This window comes from Poecilia mexicana, unplaced genomic scaffold (genome assembly GCF_051168715.1).
Source record: "Poecilia mexicana isolate PSO_F unplaced genomic scaffold, ASM5116871v1 scaffold_15, whole genome shotgun sequence".
Lineage (NCBI taxonomy): Eukaryota > Metazoa > Chordata > Actinopteri > Cyprinodontiformes > Poeciliidae > Poecilia > Poecilia mexicana.
The window spans coordinates 1,027,718-1,048,668 of NW_028263384.1; the positions used below are offsets into that span (position 1 = coordinate 1,027,718).

Below are 20,951 nucleotides of genomic sequence, written 5' to 3' on the forward strand. Positions count from 1 at the left end.
ATAGAGACAGGAAACCACAGAGAGAGAGACAGGAAACCACAGAGAGAGAGACAGGAAACCAGAGTGAGAGAGACAGGAAACCAGAGAGAGAGACAGGAAACCAGAGAGAGAGTGAGAGAGAGACAGGAAACCAGAGAGAGAGTGAGAGAGAGACAGGAAACCAGAGAGAGAGAGGGAGACACGAAACCACAGAGAGAGAGAGAGACAGGAAACCAGAGAGAGAGAGAGAGACAGGAAACCAGAGAGATAGAGACAGGAAACCAGAGAGAGAGAGAGAGACAGGAAACCAGAGAGAGAGAGAGAGACAGGAAACCAGAGAGAGAGAGAGAGAGAGACAGGAAACCAGAGAGATAGAGACAAGAAACCAGAGTGAGAGAGACAGGAAACCAGAGTGAGAGAGACAGGAAACCAGAGATAGAGACAGGAAACCACAGAGAGAGAGACAAGAAACCAGAGTGAGAGAGACAGGAAACCAGAGTGAGAGAGACAGGAAACCAGAGATAGAGACAGGAAACCACAGAGAGAGAGACAAGAAACCAGAGTGAGAGAGACAGGAAACCAGAGTGAGAGAGACAGGAAACCAGAGAGAGAGACAGGAAACCAGAGAGAGAGTGAGAGAGAGACAGGAAACCAGAGAGAGAGAGGGAGACACGAAACCACAGAGAGAGAGAGAGACAGGAAACCAGAGAGAGAGAGAGAGACAGGAAACCAGAGAGATAGAGACAGGAAACCAGAGAGAGAGAGAGAGACAGGAAACCAGAGAGAGAGAGAGAGACAGGAAACCAGAGAGAGAGAGAGAGACAGGAAACCAGAGAGAGAGAGAGAGACAGGAAACCAGAGAGAGAGAGACAAGAAACCAGAGTGAGAGAGACAGGAAACCAGAGTGAGAGAGACAGGAAACCAGAGATAGAGACAGGAAACCACAGAGAGAGAGACAAGAAACCAGAGTGAGAGAGACAGGAAACCAGAGTGAGAGAGACAGGAAACCAGAGAGAGAGACAGGAAACCATAGAGAGAGTGAGAGAGAGACAGGAAACCAGAGAGAGAGAGGGAGACACGAAACCACAGAGAGTGAGAGAGAGACAGGAAACCAGAGAGAGAGAGAGACAGGGAACCAGAGAGAGAGAGACAAGAAACCAGAGAGAGAGAGAGAGGAAACCAGAGCGAGAGAGAGAGACAGGAAACCAGAGAGATAGAGACAGGAAACCAGAGAGAGAGAGAGAGAGACAGGAAACCAGAGAGATAGAGACAGGAAACCAGAGAGAGAGAGAGAGAGACAGGAAACCAGAGAGAGAGAGAGAGAGACAGTAAACCAAAAACCTGGTTTTATTCAGTGAAATCAGGATGTGGTCGTCTAACTGACCAATCAGTGTTGAGACGTTTCATCCATAAATCATCTTCAGCTCCTCATTGGCTCAGTTTGTTTACAGAAGGAAAATCCACAGAAATGAAGGGTTTATCTAATGAGACGTGATTCTCTGAGATGGAATCCTGCAGCAGATCCATCAACAGTCCTGACGCGCCGCCATCCGTCCGCCATTTTGAAACTTTGGGACCAGATTGTTGGATTTCCTTCTTCGTTGTGTAGATCTTTATCGGTTCTGTCTTCTTTGGGATTCTTCAGATCATTTAGATCTGCAGCTGAATGAGAAACACTCGGAGTCCAAAGCGGGGTTCAGGGGCCATATGTGGCCCTTGGAGTAGCTGTGTGGCCCCTTGATGCAGCTTAGATAGAGACTTTTTGTGTTTTTCAAACAAACTTAACAAATTTATGTTAGAAAATTTTAGGAATTAAACAATGTTTTTCTTTTTTACCTTGTGCCACTAATCTGCAACTTTTTACTCAGAAACAAACTTAGCAGTAAGTAAAATGGGATGAGAGACAGTGCTGCTGGGGAGGGAGCGGTGACGCTGCAGCGGTTCTGCAGAACATTACCTCAGCAGATGTGGGGGAATCTCGTTCTGCATCGCCATGGCGACGCCCCGGTCCCCTCCGTCCTCTGCCAGCCGGGCTTGGCGTCCTGCCTGGATCCACTGATTCATGTCCGGCGGGTCGGCAGTGCCGTGACCGAACGCACCTTCTCCTCTCAGACTAATTGGATTGAAGGTGCTGCGCTTTCCCACTGAAACACGGGACCTCGAACGCACCGCGTAGTCCATACATGTCCTGCTGGGTCCCATCAGGGTCCCATCAGTTCAGTCTAAAACTGATCGGTTTGTCTTGTTGAGTCAACATTTATTCAGACCGTTTCAGTTTCTGATTATCTGATTGGTCAGACTGAAGCACCAGCCAGTGGGAAGTTTTGAATAAGCCAGGGAAGCAGCAGCGCCCCCTAACTGTGCTGCCTCCAAACTGCAGCCCAGAGCTTCCAGGAAGTTCCTGGTTCTGGAGGAGGAACGGGTTGAGATGAAACGATGTGCAGCAGAACCATTACGGACCGGTCCACCGGACCAGCAGAACTTCCCTTCAGAGGCTGTGCAGATCCGTGGGAGCCCGTCTGCAAGCTACACTGTAAAAAATAAACATTTTATTTATTTAGCCTCTCCTAGGAGAAACAAAGGCAGTTCATTTTTCAGTCATATTATTCAATTTAACAATTAAATCTTTAGCTAACTAGCTAAATAGTTAGCTTGTTTTCTAAGAAGCTAATTAATTAGCTTGTTAGATAATTAGTTATGTATCAATAAGTGGAAGTGGACTACCAAAATAAAAGCTTGTACTTCTGATTTTCTTTATGATCTCTTGCTTTTGAATCGTGTTGTTTCGTCTTTATCACAGTTGAGTTTCTCAGCGATCATTGTTGCATCCGACCCATTAGTTTTGGATTTAGTTTTATTTTGAAAGTCTAGCTTTTCCAGGATTGATGGTTCTTGTTTTTATGGGTCCATTTAAAGGTTCTGATCGGTTCTGCTGCTGAGATGAAGTTCTACAGTCAAACCGTTTCATTCATATCGACTCCATCTGGGGAACGTGACCCCACAACATGCTGCTGCCACCACCGTGTCTCACTGCGGGTTTGATGCTCTTCTGGCGGTCGGTTTTTGGTTTCATGATTTCTGAATGTGAACCAGAGGAATCATCACAGGAGTGGATCTGGAACTTAAACCCTCAATTTTCATAAATCTAAAATATTCCTGAAGGGTTTTTAGCCTCTTGGATGTTTTTGTTGCAGAATTTGGACTAAATGAAATTTAATCTGCTGTCGGTAAAAAGGATCAGTTTGTTCCAGAGGAGGAAACGCTGCGAGGTTCGCTAAAGAACCCGATGGAGGCTGCATGAGAGGAAGAGCGCACACACACACACACACACACACACACACACACACACACACACACACACACACACACACACACACACACACACACACACACACACACACACACAGGAGCAGTGCCTGGAAGCAGCAGTAAACAAGCTGCATCCAACACTAAGAACGTCTTCAGTGAATCTTTTTACCTGATTCTCCCTTTGTGGGAAGATAAAGGCTGTTTCTACTTTAGTTTTTATTCTTGAGTGTAAAAACAAACATTTGGATCTCTGGTTTCCTCAAACTGACTTTAGTTTGGTTTGGTTTTTAGTTTCCCTTCAGTTTTTAACAGTTTACACACAACAGCAGGATTTACCTTATTTAAGCTCTGATGTTTATAACTGGAGACATTAATGTTCATGTTCACAGCAGAAAAAGTAAAATGGAGCTTATTGTTTCTGACATGTTGAACATTTCTTGGTGTGTCTGAGTGTGTAACTAGCAGATTGCTAAAGATAGTCTAACATTTAAAACTCCTGGTTCGTCTGCCGTTGTTCAGATTACTAAAATCTTCCTTTCTACCTGCAATGCATCTTGGGAAAGTGTGAGCTGGGGAATATGCATCACAGTGACTTAATAAACATTAAAATGTGATCTCTGAATGTTTCTGCCCCTGAATTTGAACCCAAACCCAATGAGCTGAAAATCCAAGATGGCCGACGCGTAAGGCTAGCTGAAGGAACAGCCGGTTTGGTTCCTAGGAAGCCCGCCTCATGTTTTCACTCTATTAGTGATCGCGCCTCGTCAGTGTATAGATATATGAAATGTAAAGAGATAAATCAAAGTTAAATAAGAGCTATTGGAGCTGATGGTGGTTGCCATGGTAACTGAGCATAAAACAAGCTAATCTCTGGTTTTCTGGCTTTCAACTGGACTTGGTTGAATATTTATAAACATAATTCATTTTTTGGCCATTAGTTTAGGAAGGTGGTGATATAATATTCAGTGTATCTTCCAGTCAGACTGCCTTATCGTTGCTGTCATGTTGCTGCTTGTAGATAATTTCAGCAGGTTTATTGTTTCCCTGATGAGTCCTGAGCTTTTAGTACGTGACAAAGTGTGGCAGCAGAATGGAAAGCAGGGCTGAGGAGCTCATCAGGAGCTACTGTACTTGACGTGTGTGTGTGTGTGTGTGTGTGTGTGTGTGTGTGTGTGTGTGTGTGTGTGTGTGTGTGTGTGTGTGTGTGTGTGTGTGTGACTGAGTGGATGACAACATTTGATAAGAACAGGAACCAGAGCCAACTTTTCCTTTCATGTGGACACAAACACACTGCAGAAATCAGATTTGAGAGCTGTGAAGAAGAAATGCATGAAGGCTTGAAAAACGAGGCCTGTCCAATCATTGGATTAGGCTCCGCAGCAGATGGCCTGGACACACACCTGTTAAACACTCACACACTCTCAGTCTAGGCTTTTGAAGCTAACAGCATTAGCTGCTAGCATGCTTCGCTTTCTTCTGCTTGGCTGCGGTAAACCACTACTGTCCACTGGGATTTCTAAATGAACCAGTAAAAGTTACCAGATTATTACTTTCTGAATATTCAGCAGATAAACAGGAAGCCAAACGAGGGTTTGAGGATCTTTCAGCTGCTGTAGCTAATGTAGAAATCACTCATTTATCAGGTCAATCAGTTTGATATGCTTATGGTATATCAAAGGTTAGCATCTATAAGAGCATCTAACTTTTATAGATTCTATAAACTAGCAGCTATTATAGTTGCTACATTAGCAGCTAATATGTTTGCTATCAGTTAGCAGCTGCTGTAGTGGTGGCAGGTTGGCAGCTAATGCTGTTGTTGCAGGTGAGCAGGTAACATATTTTCCACATGTTAGCAGGTATTATAGTAGCCAAATGATAGCAGCTATAACAGCGGTCGCAGGTTTGAAGCTAGTTTAGTTGCTACATGATAACAGCTAATATGTTTAAAACAAGCGAGCAGCTGCTGGAGAATGTTGTTAGAAGCTTGTAATGACATTAGCCTTTATCTGGTATAATAAATAATGACTGTTTGTTACACTGCTTTACCTAAAATGCCTTTTGAAGATCTGTTCGCTAATCTTTGGCGTTTTGATGGTTACATATTTGTGAAAATATGCAACCCAGAAAGTAGCATCAACATTCCTTTAGTGTTAACATGTTACATTCAGGCTTCATTTATTCCTCTAACAGATATTTTAGTATATAATTACTACACAGTTTGTACTTATTTATCTTTTCAGTCACTGCTAGAAAGTTAAATCTAATTGTTCGTATGATTCCTGGCCCCCTGACAGTCGACGGCACCTTAAAACAGACCAAGCTGCAGATTATTGACTGTAACATTCATACATTCAGCAGACAGTTGTTGCTTTTATGGGATCTCCTGTTGAAACTGGAACAAAGACCAACTGATGATTCAGAAACGAAGGGAACCCAGAGCGTACAGTAAGGAGCGTCAGGAGGAGGTAGATGAGTTTCTCAGGCTGATTGCTGGCTGTTGGAGCCTCTGAGTGCGGCTCTAATGACGAAGCCTGCGATGCTGTGGGTCGTCCTGAGCGGCAGGTCGCCGTCTCAGAGGACGTAATCAACCTGGCAGAGAAGAAACCGCCAAATCATCCTCACTCTGCAGGTCCTCGAATCAAACGCTCCTCATCTCATGATTTAACAATCCCAAATATTCTCAACAGGTGTCTGAACAGTCTGACACCCGATTACAGGAGGAGGCTCGTTTCTGGAGCAAAGGCATAAAAATGTGAAAATACTCTTGGTTTCTGTTTGAGGCATGCTTCGGTTGGTGAAGAGGGAAGCAGAATAACGATAAGAAATGCTGGACGTCTAAGCGTGTGGTCTGTGTGTCTGCAGCTGGTATACCGGGCCAGTTAGCAGCAGGATCAGGATGAGAAGATGGCTGGCTACGTGTTTCCAATGGGACCAGAGAGCTTTAAGCGCTTCACGCCGGACTCCCTGGCGGCCATCGAACAGCGCATCGCCCAGGAGGAGGCCCGACGCAAAAAGCAGTACCAGGAGGTACGTATGGACCCGCCTGGCGCCCGCCTGGGCCGGCGCCCGCCTGGGAACACTAACCAGAAACGGAAACAGGAAGTAACCAGTTTCCTCCTGAACGGGTTGTCAGCTAACCCAGGTTAGCCTTTATTGTTGGCTAACATCCATCATTATCTGTAAATGAAAAATAATAAAGTTTTTCTTATCAACATTAGTGGAACTCCGTAGTTAAACCTGTTAATGTTTTCCACTGAAATCTGGAGGCAACATTTTGTTTAAAACTGAAACTGTTTAGTTCCTGAGTGAAGCTGCCCTCCACCGAGGTCAGAGGTCATCATCAAAAGCAACACAAATGAAAATGTTTGCTGCACAAACATATTTGAGTTGATTGACACAAAATTTAGTCTGTTTTGAAGAAAGTTGAGGTCCAACTTCACTCAGATTAAAACCCAGGAGGATTTTTGTTTTGTTGGGTCAAATTGTGATGCTAAGCTAACTGACGCTACGTTAGCGCTCAATTCAGAGTTTTTGGCTGAAATGCGATTTAATTTTTCTTTTAATTTTGTTTTTTGTGTAGTATTTCATACATTTCATTAAATGCGACTTCTGTGTGACTCGTTTGGGGTTGGAAAGCGTAAAGATGGCCGCCACCGCCATCTGTGGATGGATTTTATCGTTTTCTCAGAGCATCGTCACCAGATCAGAACCAGACGAACCGTTGTTCATGTCCAGTTTTACTGTCTGGTTGTTTTATTATTATGACGCATCAGTAACGTAAGAGTCGGATAAAATGCGACATCTGAGTTAGTTCCACATATAGAGGAACTTTGTATGCAGATTTTTGGGGCGAGTAGATCTGAACTGGGCCTCTTAGGTTGCTCTGAAAAAATCAGATAAGAGCAAAATAAATCGGATTCGGGTCGCATTTGCCAGTTTTGCTCCAAAACAGAAAGTTCCTGTTCCCTCACTGAAAATACAAACAAAATGAAGGCAGACGAAACGCCATAATCATAAATGTTGTTTTGTCTGTAAGGACCTGGGCGATGTGGAGCTGCCCCGGCCCCGGCCCGACCTGGAGGCGGGGAAGCAGCTGCCCCGGATCTTTGCCGACATCCCGTCTCACCTGGTGGGCGTTCCCCTGGAGGACATCGACCCCTACTACTTCAGGGACCAGAGGGTAGCGTCCTGTCCACATGGTTCTGACCAGACACAAATCTAAGCTTTTCACAAGATCCTGAATTTATTTCCAGGTTTTGGCAGTGAAAGGCTTCCGTAATTCTGCTCTTGAAATTCAAAGCAGTTATTCAGAGAAAAACGGCTAAAACCTGCATTATTTATTATATCTGTGTGTAAAATATTAAATGATTCTTTATCACTTTTAGTTGAAGTTATGACAGAACAGCTGGTGGCTCCAGATCTGCAGGCCTGTTCTGATGAATGAGTCCAAACACAAAACATCCAAATAATCCTGACTTCCATCATTCATTCATGTTTATCTCATAAAACCCGCAGGAAGTGACTGTTTGATTTCTAAGGCTCAGGTTGGGTCCTGTAGAAGAAAACGGTTAAATTATTTTTTGCAGTGTGGAGCAGTAGGATTTGCTGTTTTTGCAGTGAAGCGTTTCTGTTTCTCTGGCAGACTTTCATAGTGCTGAACAAAGGGAAGGCCATCTTCCGCTTCAGCGCCACGTCGGCGCTCTACATGTTCAGCCCGTTCCACCCCATCCGCAGGCTCGCCATCCGGATCCTGGTCCATTCATATCCTTCACTCTGCTGGGGGTCAAAGGTCAGTCAGGCTGGGTTGGTGAGAACTCAACCCGGTTGGACCTGATCTGTTGAGGCAGATCTGTGTTTGATGGAGTTTAAAGAGAACGGACGGTCATATTTAGACGATTAAAGGGACATTTCACAGATTTTACTCCCAGGTATCGGCTCAGTAAATGTCCTGGTTTTTAGTCCATCTGTGTTTTCAAACATGCAGAAACAAGGCGCTGTTCAAACATCAGGAAACAGATTCTGGTTCCGACTCTAATCTCCACTGACCACAAACATCTCTGCTGACTTTTAATTTCAGATAAAGTCACTTGTTCTGCTCCCAGCCCAGCGATTAGCGCTGCCTTTAAATGGCAGCGAATAGATGGTGATGTAAGTGCATTTCCTCCATTAATCAACAAAATAATTAAGCTACTTTTTCTAAAAGCACTTGCTGCTGAAACACCAGCACACTGACTTATCCCATTAAAAGCTCAATTATGGCTGCAAACAAATCTATTTTCTTTCCTCCGAACATTAACAGCTCAGCAGGCTGGGCGGCTCTGCCTGGATGTAGCTGGAAGAAAACCACCAGTTTGTTCTGCAGGACGAATGTTTTTATTTCAGGATGCAGAAAAGTCCGGTTTGGTTGGAGAGGTGTGAATGCTAATCGACCTCTGAACCTCAGTCTGGGTTCAGTTGAAGTGACTTTGGTTTGGTTTGAATTCGTATGTGAGCGCCCCCACAGGCCAGGAGGGGAACAGGGTGCTCAGAGGGTTTGACTCAGAGCCTCTGAAGCTACATGTTAGCATTTACATGCTATTTTAGGCTAGCATAGCTTCACTGCTAGGCTAACTCCTTTTAGCACAACCACAGTCTTTTCCATCAGATCATGTAGAAGCAGAAATTAAACCCCAGGGAGCTGAAAGCAGCAGCTCTGTTTCCCTGTTTGTTGTTAGCGGATGTTGCTTGTGCGTCAGATTTACGGGGGTACCAGAAACATGTAGATACAAAGGTTCCTCTCTGGACTTTTGTTAATAAAAAATATAAAAGATGAAATTAAAAATGAAAGTGTTGAAATTTTTGATGTAATTGCCACAAACTTAAATGCTGGTGTTGAAAAGTGGTTTAAATCAATAAACTCCACATAGAGACTTTATGCAATTAATTATACTTTCAAATCTACTGATATTTATTGATTCTCTCATGGGGAAAAAAAGGAAAAATAGTAAAATTAACATTTTAGTGATATTTTTTGGTAACACTTTATTTGAAGGGGGCTGAATAAGACTGTCATAACACCTGTCATAAACATGTCATAACACCTGTCATAAACATGACATAACACCTGTCATAAACATGTCATAACACCTGTCATAAACATGAATAAACCTTCATGAATATTTATGACTGTTGTCATAAAGCGTCATTCGGTAAATTATGACACTTTTAATACAAAGTTGACATTATTCAAAATGTCTTAGTTATGACAACTTGACATTAACCAAGAAATCATTACTAATATAAATTTGTTATAAAAGTATTACTGATTGCACTTTAAAAATGAGGTAACTTTATGTTATTAAAGGTAAAGTTTAAACAGTAATGATTTCCTGGTTAATGTCAAGTTGTCATAAAGACATTTTGAATAATGTCAACTTTGTATTAAAAGTGTCATAATTTACCGAATGACGCTTTATGACAACAGTCATAAATATTCATGAAGGTTTATTCATGTTTATGACATGTTTATGACAGTGTCATGACAGTCTTATTCACCCCCTTCAAATAAAGTGCTACCAATTTTTTTTTTTTAATCAAAATTTATCGTGACAATAAATCAAAATTCTTATGACGATAAATTTTTCTGGATTGATAAACGCTCAGCTCTGTTTATGAATCAGCTGCTGATGTTTGTTTATTCGACACATGACTGACTTTTGTTTGAATATTAGTTATTTTATGTTGCTGGAGTCATAAAATAAATGTTTGTCAGATTCATCGCTTTGGTGTTAAATTAAATTATATCTGTATTTATGTTTTCTGTCAGTTGATTTAGTTCAGATTATTGTTTATATTTGCTCAGATTAACCCAGATAAAGTAAAGTCTGGATTATTGTTTGGCTTTTCTAAGCCGTCTTGTCTGCTGAACTGAGCTTAGTAGACATGATGTGAAAATAATAAATCCCTCCTCTGCTGATAACTCGTATTAAATGCCGTTAATGTAGTTGAAGTAATTCCAGGGTGATAAATAAAATGTAGAGGATTTTTTAAAAATTACACTTCATTAAAATAAAAATAAAAGCTGGCAGCGCTGCTCCCATTTAGAAGAATAAAAGTGTCTCAGAGCTTTTAGGCCCACACATCATTAGTCACTCAGGCGCTTTAATCGCAGCGCTGCTGCCGAAAACGGCCAGGAATCTCCTGTGACCAGTTTTACCTGGACGGACTCCAGACCGGACTGACGGACGGGTATCGGCACAAAACGCCCGCCGACCGCAAACAGAAACAGGAAGTATCGACCGGGTTTAATCAGAGCAGATCTGCACGCACACACACACACACACACACACACACACACACACACACACACACACACACACACACCCACCCACACACACACACACACACACACACACACACACACACACACACACACACACACACACAGAGGAATAAACACTCAGGTTAAAATGCAGCTGGTCTGAGGATAAAACCCGACTCCCTGTCTTTACCAGAACATAATGCATCTGAAAATGTTTAAATTACAGATGAATTAAATCAGATGCATTTTCTCTGCAAATTATAATCATAAAAACAGAATTTCTTGACATGGTGAAGTTTAGGAAACTGTTTTAGAAAATAGAAATAATTTTGGTGATTCTAGTTGAAATGAAACATAAAATTTTAATATGATTTAACTAAAGAAAAGGAAAAGAAAAGCATTTACATAAAGGTTACGCCAGCGTCTATATATGGTGGTGACTTCCTGTTGTAGACGCTTCGATTCTGTGGTTTAATTATGTTTGATTTAGAGCCAATAAAAAGGCTCTAAAGTGTTTCTTTAAAGAATTCATTTTCTGGCTCTAAAATCAAATTGTGTGACCTTTGACCTTTGAATGTAAAGAAAACAGCCGAGTGAAGCTCGTTTCACCGTTAAACCTTCATGCTTCAGGCCACATGTTGGTGGTAACTGTGGTGTGTTGGCCCCGCCCCGCGGACCCCGCCCCTTTTGGCCCCGCCCCCTTAGCCCCGCCCCTTTGGCTCCAGCCAACATGTCAGACGTTCCTTCACACCTCCACTGCCTTCATCCTCACCGGCTATTTTTACAGCGGGAAGCGGCTGCTGCTGGAGGCCGCCGCGCTGCCGTCGTCACGGGGATCGGCGGGTGAGGAGGTCGGCACCGAGGTGTGTGTGTGTGTGTGTGTGAGTGTGAGTGAAGTGGACCTTCAGTCCGGGCTCTAGAAGTGTTTGTGGAGGATGAAGTGTGTTCTGGAGCGCTGCCCGACCGCGGCGGCGCCACCCTGACAGGCTCCGGCGTGATCCGCGGACACACTCACTAATTCTCCATCAGAACCGCTTTTATCTGACAGAACCCATCCAAACGGGTCCGTCACTTCGGCGCCGACCGCCCGGCTTCGGAGGTGTGAGAAACGATCGGGATGGAGGTTCTGGTTCTGAGGAAGGCAACCGAAACCGCAGAACCAGAGACTAAAACAACCAGAACTAAACGACAGTTCTGCCATAAAATACTAAATGAGGATGTTAAAGTGGAAAAACACAAGAAAACATGATGCAGGTTTTCTGACCCGTTGGGTCTTTAATATTCAGCTTAGAGTTTAACATTTTTCAGAACCATCACAAGGTGATTAAATCTAAACAATAAGACTGCACCCAAACAACTAAAACAACGTAGTTTTCCCAGAGAAAATGATTTGATATTTTAATTTTAAAATGTATGGGAACTCTGTGAAAGCTTAGCCCCGCCCCCTGACAAATTCCAGCCAAGTGGGCGGAGCCAACGGGCACTGTGGGCGTGGCCAAGTGTAGGAATGAGCAGGATGAGGGAATTGAATTGGCTGCTATATTTAGCCAATTTATTTTCGAAAAAGCGACTAGCATTAAAGCTCTTCCTTCTCTGCTGCCCTCTTCAGGCGAACGGTGGCTACTGCAGTCTAATTGTCCTATTGGATCCAGCAGTTTGGTTGGGGTCAACCCTAAAGTCCGGGGATAAAACCCTCTCACTCAGACACGCCCCCTGGTGGCAAGTCAGGAGTTGGAAGCGTTTCCTGTTGCTCGCTCAGAGCGATTGCTGCTTCACATGTTGCTGTAAACGTCTCTGATAACTCAGAAAACTAAATCTGTCATGAGTGGCTTTTTGAAGAAAAGTTGCTAAAGAGCCTGAGAAGTTGCTAAGCTAATGGGTGTTTTCCCTCATTCTGATGTCAACACTTGGCTCCGCCCACTTTGCTGTCAGGGGCGGGGCTAAACTTTAGCATGGCTTACTTACAGTTAAAGTTCTTCCTCCCTAAAGGGCTGGTTCCCCCAAAAATACCTGGAAGAACATCCTGCAGCTCACCTCGCTACGCTAGCAGCTAGTGCCTGAAAAGCCACAAAGGGTGAATTTGATTGACTGATTTAACAGACTTATGATCCTCATAGACAGAAAAATATAAAGACACATAATACACCACGACAATAAAAACACCAGAATGTTTAGAGCTTATAAGGAAAATTAATTTAGTCAAAGTGGGGTGATGGTGAGCGCTTATGTGTAATCAGCATCTTACCTACAGTTGATTCTCTTATCACCTACAATCAGATAAAATTAGATTGTTTTTATCAACTGAAGCTTCAGTTTGACCCGTTTCTTGGTTGTTGGTGGTTTTAACCCAGAAGACAAAGGAAACATCGACTTGATCGGATCGCCTGGAGGGGAAAGATGGCAGAATCTGTGGAAATCAGAAGTGGAAATGAGGCAGTGGGAGGAAGATGGATCCCGTGGAGGAAGTGGGAGGTGTAATGACATTAGCTGTACGGTGGCCTGGGAGGGCCACAGCATCAGGGCTACCATTAGCTGATAATTAGCCTCTGGCTGCGCGGCGTGGGGACGTTTGTTTGTCGAGCGCTAACCGTATTATCTCACCAGCTGCCAGCCGCAGCTCAGTCAACAAGTTTTGAGTTTGGGCCGCTCTCGCTCCGGCAGCATGTTCCCTCTGCCAAATTACAATAATTATGATTCATTTATAGCTGTGATTGACGGCTGCGCCGGCTTCCTCCACCCAGCGCGGCAGGTGAAGGTGATATTTAACCTGTTCTGCTGCTGCTGACACTCTGGAAACTTCCCACTCCCCATTATGACATGATTAGAGTGGGCTCTCCTGCAAGGGGGGCGCTAATGGCAGATTAATTTGCTGTATTGAAAGTGGCAGGAATCAGAGGGAAGCGAGGACTCTTCATCTTTATTTAGCTCTAATGAGACGTGGAAGGTAAACTCCTCACACTGACGGCTAAAATCAGACGTGCTGCTTTTATATGTCAGAGTTTAGCTGAAACTCAGAGAAAAGCTGCAGTTCCCCGAATTTTAACAAAACGGCAAAGACGTTTTACCTCCGTGACTAAGAGCTGCAAATTACAGAAAATGACTGTAAATTCAGAGTAATTGTTTTTCTCTTTGTGCCGAACTCCGACCAATGACTAACCAGCAGCCGCAGCCTGTTTTTAGCTTCTCGCATGTTTTACTTTCTGAGGAAACTTCAGGCTGGATTCATGTTCTGCTAACATCAATCAGCTGTTAAACACAACAGATTTCACCTGTCTGCACTGACCAGCAGGTAGTTAAAGGTAAGATCATTTCATTTATACAGTAAATAAATTTACATTAAATGTTGGAAAAATACTTTTGAAAATGTAAAAATTTCAAACTGAAAAACCAAGTGAGCCAAAACTAAAGAGGTTTGAATGACTTTAACTGAGTAAAGTTAATATTTAATATTATGAATAAAAACAACTGGATTCTGAATTGAAACGTGAATTTATTTTGAAAATCCAGAATGTGGGAGTGAAATGTGGTCCATTCAGTTTGACTGTGGAGGGAATCTTAGTTTTAAATAAGAAAATAGATCTTCATTTTATTAATATTATTACTATACATCCTAATGTTCTAAATGTCCTGTCATACATTAGTAACGTTGCTCAGGGACAGACTGTAGCCGCTGCCCTGTAAATATCTCGGCCTGCTAGCATTGGGCTGGTTTCACTTCCTGCTTCCTGTTAGAAAAACAAACATCAGTAAAAATACTAAAAACCAACAAAGAAGAAGAAAACTTCCCATTTCCAAAAGAAAACTTTGAATTTCTCATGTTGGGGATCCCAGCTGGAAATAAGCGCACACACCCCCAGATTGTGCATGTAGGGCTGACTCACTGCGGTATCCATAGAAACGAGTCGGTCTTTGTCTTCCTGTGTTAAATGTGAGACGTTGTTCCTCCTTAACCTGCTCACTTTGTTCAGTTTGTTCATCATGTGCACCATCCTGACCAACTGCTGCTTCATGGCCATGTCGGAGCCGGCCAACTGGGCCAAGTACCTGGAGTAAGTACCAGAACCGTCCCGTCTGCAGACATGAGGACGAAGAGGATGTGGCGATGTGATGAAGATGTGTTTAATGAACAGGAAGCGGCGGCACTGAGGCGGGTCAGAGGTGAATCGTGTGCAGCAGAAATGTCAGGCTGCAAATGTCAGAGTCTGGAGGAAACATGTCTGAACCCATCAGGCTGAGCAGATTAACTGAGGCTAATGCTAACGCTGTCAGGCTAGCTGCAGCTCCTCAGGTTGGAGCTTTTTGGCCCTTAAAGGGACCCGTCCGTTAAAGTTTCAGCCTGACGTGACTCTCTGTCCTCATGTCTTCCTCCGCTTCACTTGATGGCTGCAACAAGATGAATAAGTGAAGGATGTTCAGCAGAAGCTTTTATCAATATTTATCCGTCTGTTTCTTATTTATTCCTCCTCCTCTCTCTCCTCTCTGTGCCCTCGCTCGCCCGCCCAGGTACACCTTCACAGGTATTTACACCTTCGAGTCGCTCATCAAGATCCTGGCCAGAGGCTTCTGTGTGGGGCCCTTCACCTTCCTGAGGGACCCCTGGAACTGGCTGGACTTCAGCGTCATCGTCATGGCGTGAGTCTCACACACACAGAGACAGAGAGACAGAGACACACACAGAGACACACACACACACACAGAGACAGAGACACACACACACACCAGGATGAGTCCAGGAAGGTTTTCCTTCCAGCCGATCCGATCAGAACCAGAACCAGAACATTCAGAGCAGAATTATTCACACCCTTTAAACTTTCTCACATGTTTAGTGTCTGGAAGGAAAACGCTGAAAAGTGCGGCAGGCATTTGTTTTCATTCCCCTTTTACTCTGAGACACAGAAGTAAAATGGCTCAGGGTTAGTTAATATTTATGTTAGTTTATATTTAATATAAATATAAACTTTAGGAATAAAATGACTTTAAATATAAATAATAAATAATTTGCTGAGAAATTAAGCTGGAAACTCTTATTCAGAATCAAAATGATTAAATAGAAATTGACTTAAAAAACACACAAAACTTTTATTCTTATATAAATTAATGTCTGTCATTAAATGTGAAAGATTTAATTGTATAAAATATGTGAATATTTAGTTTTAATGCATCTGGAATAAAATAAAAATTCTCTAAAACAATAAATATCCCAAACTCTGGCAGAGAAAATCTGTTGTAGAAGCAAAACATTAAAAACATTTAAATATTAATTTACTTTTTTTATATGATCCATAAAGAAACAGAATAAAAACACTTAAAGCTTCACAAACAAATTAAACAACAGATGTAAAGATTAATTATGACTTTGTTACATATATTTAATGAAACTATAAAAACAACCAGATTAAAGGGAGAGGTGAGACAGGAAGTGATTTTCCAGGAGCTTTTATTGTGAAGGAGCTGGAGGCTGTTAGCAGCTGAGCCAGCAGAGCGGCGGCTCCGTTGTCGTCGTTCTGATGGGATTAAAGTGGAAAGCTGCTCTGACGCTTCGCCTCTTTAAGCTCCGCTTTAGAAAGTTTTTCACGTCTCTGGTCAGTTTCAAAGCTCCTGCAGCGTCAGGAAAAACTCTGGCTGCAGAACTTCAGAACTTCAGAACCAACCCAGAAAACAGGCGGCAGAAAAATGTCCTGAGGGGAAAAACGCTGGACAGGAGACAAAGGACAGACATGTGGACATGAAACTGGAGGTTAAATCCTAAAGGCTCTGAACATTTCACCGGGTCGGGACCGTCATCAGAACCATCAGAACCGTCATCAGAACCATCAGAACCGTCATCAGAACCATCAGAACCGGCATCACATCAAGCTGTGATTGTGAAGAAACTGGAAAAATAATGCAAATAAAAACTGATTCAGGAAAAATTAAACTTTCTGATGTAATTAATCTTTAAACGATGCTTTGATGAAAAATTGAGTTCAGATAAATTAATTTATCCTGAAGAGAAATGAAGTGTTGGGGCCCAGATCACCTTCAGTCCAGTAGCAGTCAGTCTTACAACCTCCATGAAGACGCCTCTGACTGAAGAATGTTGCGGCTGCTTTGACATGCTAACAGCTCGATATCTGGATGACTCCATCAGTTCTTATCTAGCTCTGCTGATCCACCGCCTTTGCTTTTGCTGCTCCTCTGTCTGGTTGTAAGTGGAGTTGCTGGAGTAGGGGATCAGACATGTTTGATCTTCTCGTCTCCTCTGGGATTTGGCCTGTAAAGGATTTTTGGCTCATTCTCTGAAATATGAAAATAAAACTGAAGGGAATTCAGCAGAAAGTGAACAGAAGGAAGAACTCAGCTGACAAATATGAAACGACCTGCAGCTCTGAGGCTTTTTCTCCCCCAGCCTGACCTTTGACCTCGTCTCTGACTGATGGGAATCCGCTGCGGCCCGGGATCAGGCGGTGAGTCGCCACATCGATGCCCGACCCGCAGCGTAACCATCAGAGTGAAACGTTTCAGAGACGCCTCCTCTGATGGAGGAACGTTGGCTCTGACCCGGTCGGTCAGAACCGGACCGGTCGGAGGGGAGAAGCGTGGGAACGCAGTGAGGAAGGTCAGCAGGTCGGTTATGGAGCGGTGGAACCGGTCCGTCTGTCACCATCACTGTGATTAAATCACTGCAGCATCAAACCTGCTGAAATCGGAGCCGGGATGCAGATCCATTAGCAGCTCCAGGATCAGATGACTGAGCTTAACCGAGGCCCAACAGGCCGGCGCCGCGCCATGCCACGCCGCGCCGCGCCATGCTGCGCCGCGCCATGCTGCGCCGCGCCATGCCACGCCATGCCATGCCGCGCCATGCCGCGCCATGCCACGCCATGCCACGCCGCGCCATGCTGTGCCGCGCCATGCCGCGCCATGCCACGCCGCGCCTTGCTGCGCCGCGCCATGCCGCGCCATGCTGCGCCGCGCCATGCCGTGCCACGCCGCGCCATGCCGCGCTGCGCCATGCCGCGCCATGCTGCGCCATGCCGCGCCGCGCCATGCCGCGCCATGCCGCGCCATGCTGCGCCGCGCCATGCTGCGCTGCGCCGGCCTCCACAGGTTCCATCAGAGCAGATCACAGCTCAACACCATCAACTATTTAAAAATAATCACTGTTTGGCTTTTAACACTTTAAAACACAGCAAGAAAAGTCATAAACATAAAATTAGCAATGATTAGCATAACAAATGTAAAAATAAACAAAAATACTTAGCATGAAACTTAATAGCTTAGTATTTAAAAATACATTTTAATTTATTTTTCCTCAAAAATATTCTTAACATTTCAGTTACTTTGATCATTTTATTTTCCAATCTTCTGAAATCATTTTAAAAATAATCCACTTCTCTATGCTAAGCTAACTCTCATGTTAGCCTAACTGCTCTAAAAATAAAACTTGCTTGATAACAAAGTATTCAAAATGTAAATTCCTCCTAAATGTGACTTAAATTTCATATTTAGAAAACATTTTGTGAGAAAATAAGTAAAATCCAACAGAAGGTTCATGTTTTACTTTAGTTTTAAATAAAGTCGATATTTGGTGTGATATCTTTCAATGTTCTGGCCATTTATGTGACATTTAATGATATAATTGTTTCATAAAGTTTAATGACTGCCACTAATGCTCCTGGATACCAGACCCAGATCATGACAGGACCTCCACCGTGTTCTCATGACAGCTGTAGCTTCATTATGTCTCAAACTTTGATCTGCAGGTCAACGTTACTTTATGACCAATCAGAGGCAAAATATTTAGAAATTATACTCTAAGAGGATCTTTAGACTTTCTTATCTTTGTCTTCTTTTGTCGTTTGTTGGAAACCACCGCCCTGCTCCCTGCAGGATGTTAACAGAGTTTATCAAAGTAGGAAACCTGCAGGCGCTGCGAACGTTTAGAGTGCTGAGAGCCCTGAAAACTATCTCAGTCATCCCAGGTAAGGCCTCACCACCAGGGGGCGACATGGGCAGCTCATTCAAAGAGCACCAGAGAGTTAGTCGTGAACGTCATCTGCTGTCCGTCCGTGTCTGCCATGTCCTGCAGCTCCAGCCTACCTGCTCTCCCCCCACTGTCTGCCCTGTCAGAGGTCACAGGTCACCTGATCTGTCTTAAAGGAACAGTACAGAAGGAAAAGTCAGATAAGGCTAAGCTGAGCACCTGGTCATTAGCTGGAGAACGAAGGAAATATTCCTCTAGCTCTGGAATTTATTACAAATTTTCCTTTCACTCCTATAAATGTTTGCTTTTGTGATGCTAACTTTTGGATTAAGTGTTTGCTAAAAATGTAATGAAATGCGAGTAGCTAAGAAAATAATGTAATCTGATTACCTCAGTAGTTACACATACATAATAATTCAGATTTTTTTATGCACACAATCCTTAAATGAAAATGTTTCTATTTTTATGATGATTCATTTTAGCATGTAATGCACAATTTTGCTTGAATTTTTATCTATTTTTGCCATTTTTCCGGCACATTCAATGTTTTTATTTGCAGTTAAAATGCGTATTAAAGTTTCTTAAATCTTTAAATCAGTCTATTCCAAGGAAATGTTTCAGGTGAATTTTGCTAATTAGCCATTTTGCTAGCTAACAGGCTGATAAAATGATTGGCTATAAAATACTGATGAGCTAATTGGGAGCTAAGTTAACAATTAAACATTTATTACAGGTGAAAGAGCGTGTTATCATTTTTAACATGTGCGGTTAGTTTGTATCATACTAAATATTTGTGTTTAATATTTTTGCAGTTATCAGTTGAAAGTAAAAGTGAACAACAAATCCATTATATATAGTTTAATACTTTGCTGTCTAAGCTAGCAGGGACATCATACGCTATGATTTTATGCTAATTACTAGCATAAAATCTAATAATTACAGTTAGCTAACTGTAATATTTGATGGATATTTTTTTATTTATTGTCAAATTTTAATATCTTATGTTTCTTTCCCAACACATTTAACTCAATATAAATAAATAAAAAAGAGCTAACATTTTTAGCTTAATCTTGCTAATTAGCTGTTTGCTAGCTCACAAAATCAGCAACAAAATAACAAAACTATAATAATCTGATCAGCATACCAAAAGCAAACAAAAGTTAGATGGCATCTGCTGTGAATATTTATGTTTGAGGATGAAACTCTTTTCCTCCAGTCTTGATCGTGTGAAGCTTTTCCGTCTGATTTCTCCTTCCTCATGCGGCTGTAGAGGCTCCACAGCTCTTCCTGTCTCTGCCTGGATCTCCGTCTCTCTGATTCTCCCTGCGTGTCGGCTCGTTGCTCCATGTGGTCACATCCTTCTGTGTGTGTCTGTTTTTGTGCTTCTGTCTCCCGGCTTGTTGCAGATATGTCACTGAGTTTGTGGACCTGGGTAATGTGTCAGCCTTAAGGACGTTCAGGGTGCTGCGCGCGCTCAAAACCATCTCAGTCATCCCAGGTGAGAAACACGAGGGAGACGGAGCGCCGCCCTCCTGACCCGCCGAGCTGCTAGAAATAAGTGGCTGTGTTTCATATCTCCTGCTGCATACTCCCCACTGAAGCTCATCTATCTGCTTTGTCATTCCTGGAAATTAGCTCAGAGGTAGTATGCAGAAACGTGAGGCGCTTATTGACACCGAGTGGACAGCAGAGGCCAGAAACGCTTTGCTGCCAACAGCAGAGAACCAGGATTTTAAATCTGAGCTGAAATTAGCAAAACCCACAAACACTTTTTATATGGATTATTGATGTCCAGATTATTGTTTCTGACATAAAATATGTCTTAAAATAACGACAGGACAGTTCTGGACAAAATGTTGATTTTCACAAACTTCTCTGCTTCATTTCATGAATCTTTCTGTCAGATGTTTTCTTTACTAAAACATAAAGTACTTGCTGAAACCCTCCAGGTTTGGTTGAGATTTCAAAGTGGAGCGTAAAAATTTCCTACATTTTTTTCCTTCCCACAATTCCAGTGGGCAGGAAGCGAACCTCTCACACTGAGTCCAGTCCTGGTTCTTCCTGCAGGACGTCGGCCTGTTCCTCATGTTTCCCTTAAACAGAAACCAAATGGATCCGTTTCCTCCAGCTAAATATCTACATGGAGGTTTTATGACAAACTGTCATAAAACTGAAGCAGAAACGTTTGAGTTTAGTTTGGACGCTAATCATTGATATTAATTTATGATTTGTCTGAATCAAGAATAAAATGAAACTGATTAGACTGTGGATGTTTTCCTTTTGGACAGAAGTGAGAATGAGTCGGTGGTAGTGTCGCCGTGCAGAAGTTTCGGGTCGTTCTGAGCCTCTGTGTGTCCACTCTGCATGTCAGGTTCAGAACAGCAAGGCGCCTTGTTG

The 20,951-nt window shown here is 43.0% G+C and overlaps 1 protein-coding gene across 1 annotated transcript in view; it reads left to right on the forward strand.

Annotated features, from left to right (window-relative positions):
• Positions 1–6,164: 6,164 nt before the first annotated feature.
• Positions 6,165–20,951, forward strand: part of LOC106916028 (sodium channel protein type 3 subunit alpha-like) — a 39,339-nt gene continuing 24,552 nt past the window's right edge. The window contains exons 1-6 of the mRNA XM_088013310.1: positions 6,165–6,336; positions 7,343–7,468; positions 7,931–8,049; positions 14,548–14,637; positions 15,092–15,220; positions 19,961–20,052. Of these exons, the coding sequence (XP_087869436.1) occupies positions 6,193–6,336; positions 7,343–7,468; positions 7,931–8,049; positions 14,548–14,637; positions 15,092–15,220; positions 19,961–20,052 (700 nt within the window). The 5' untranslated portion in view covers positions 6,165–6,192. The remainder of the gene's footprint in view (positions 6,337–7,342; positions 7,469–7,930; positions 8,050–14,547; positions 14,638–15,091; positions 15,221–19,960; positions 20,053–20,951) is intronic.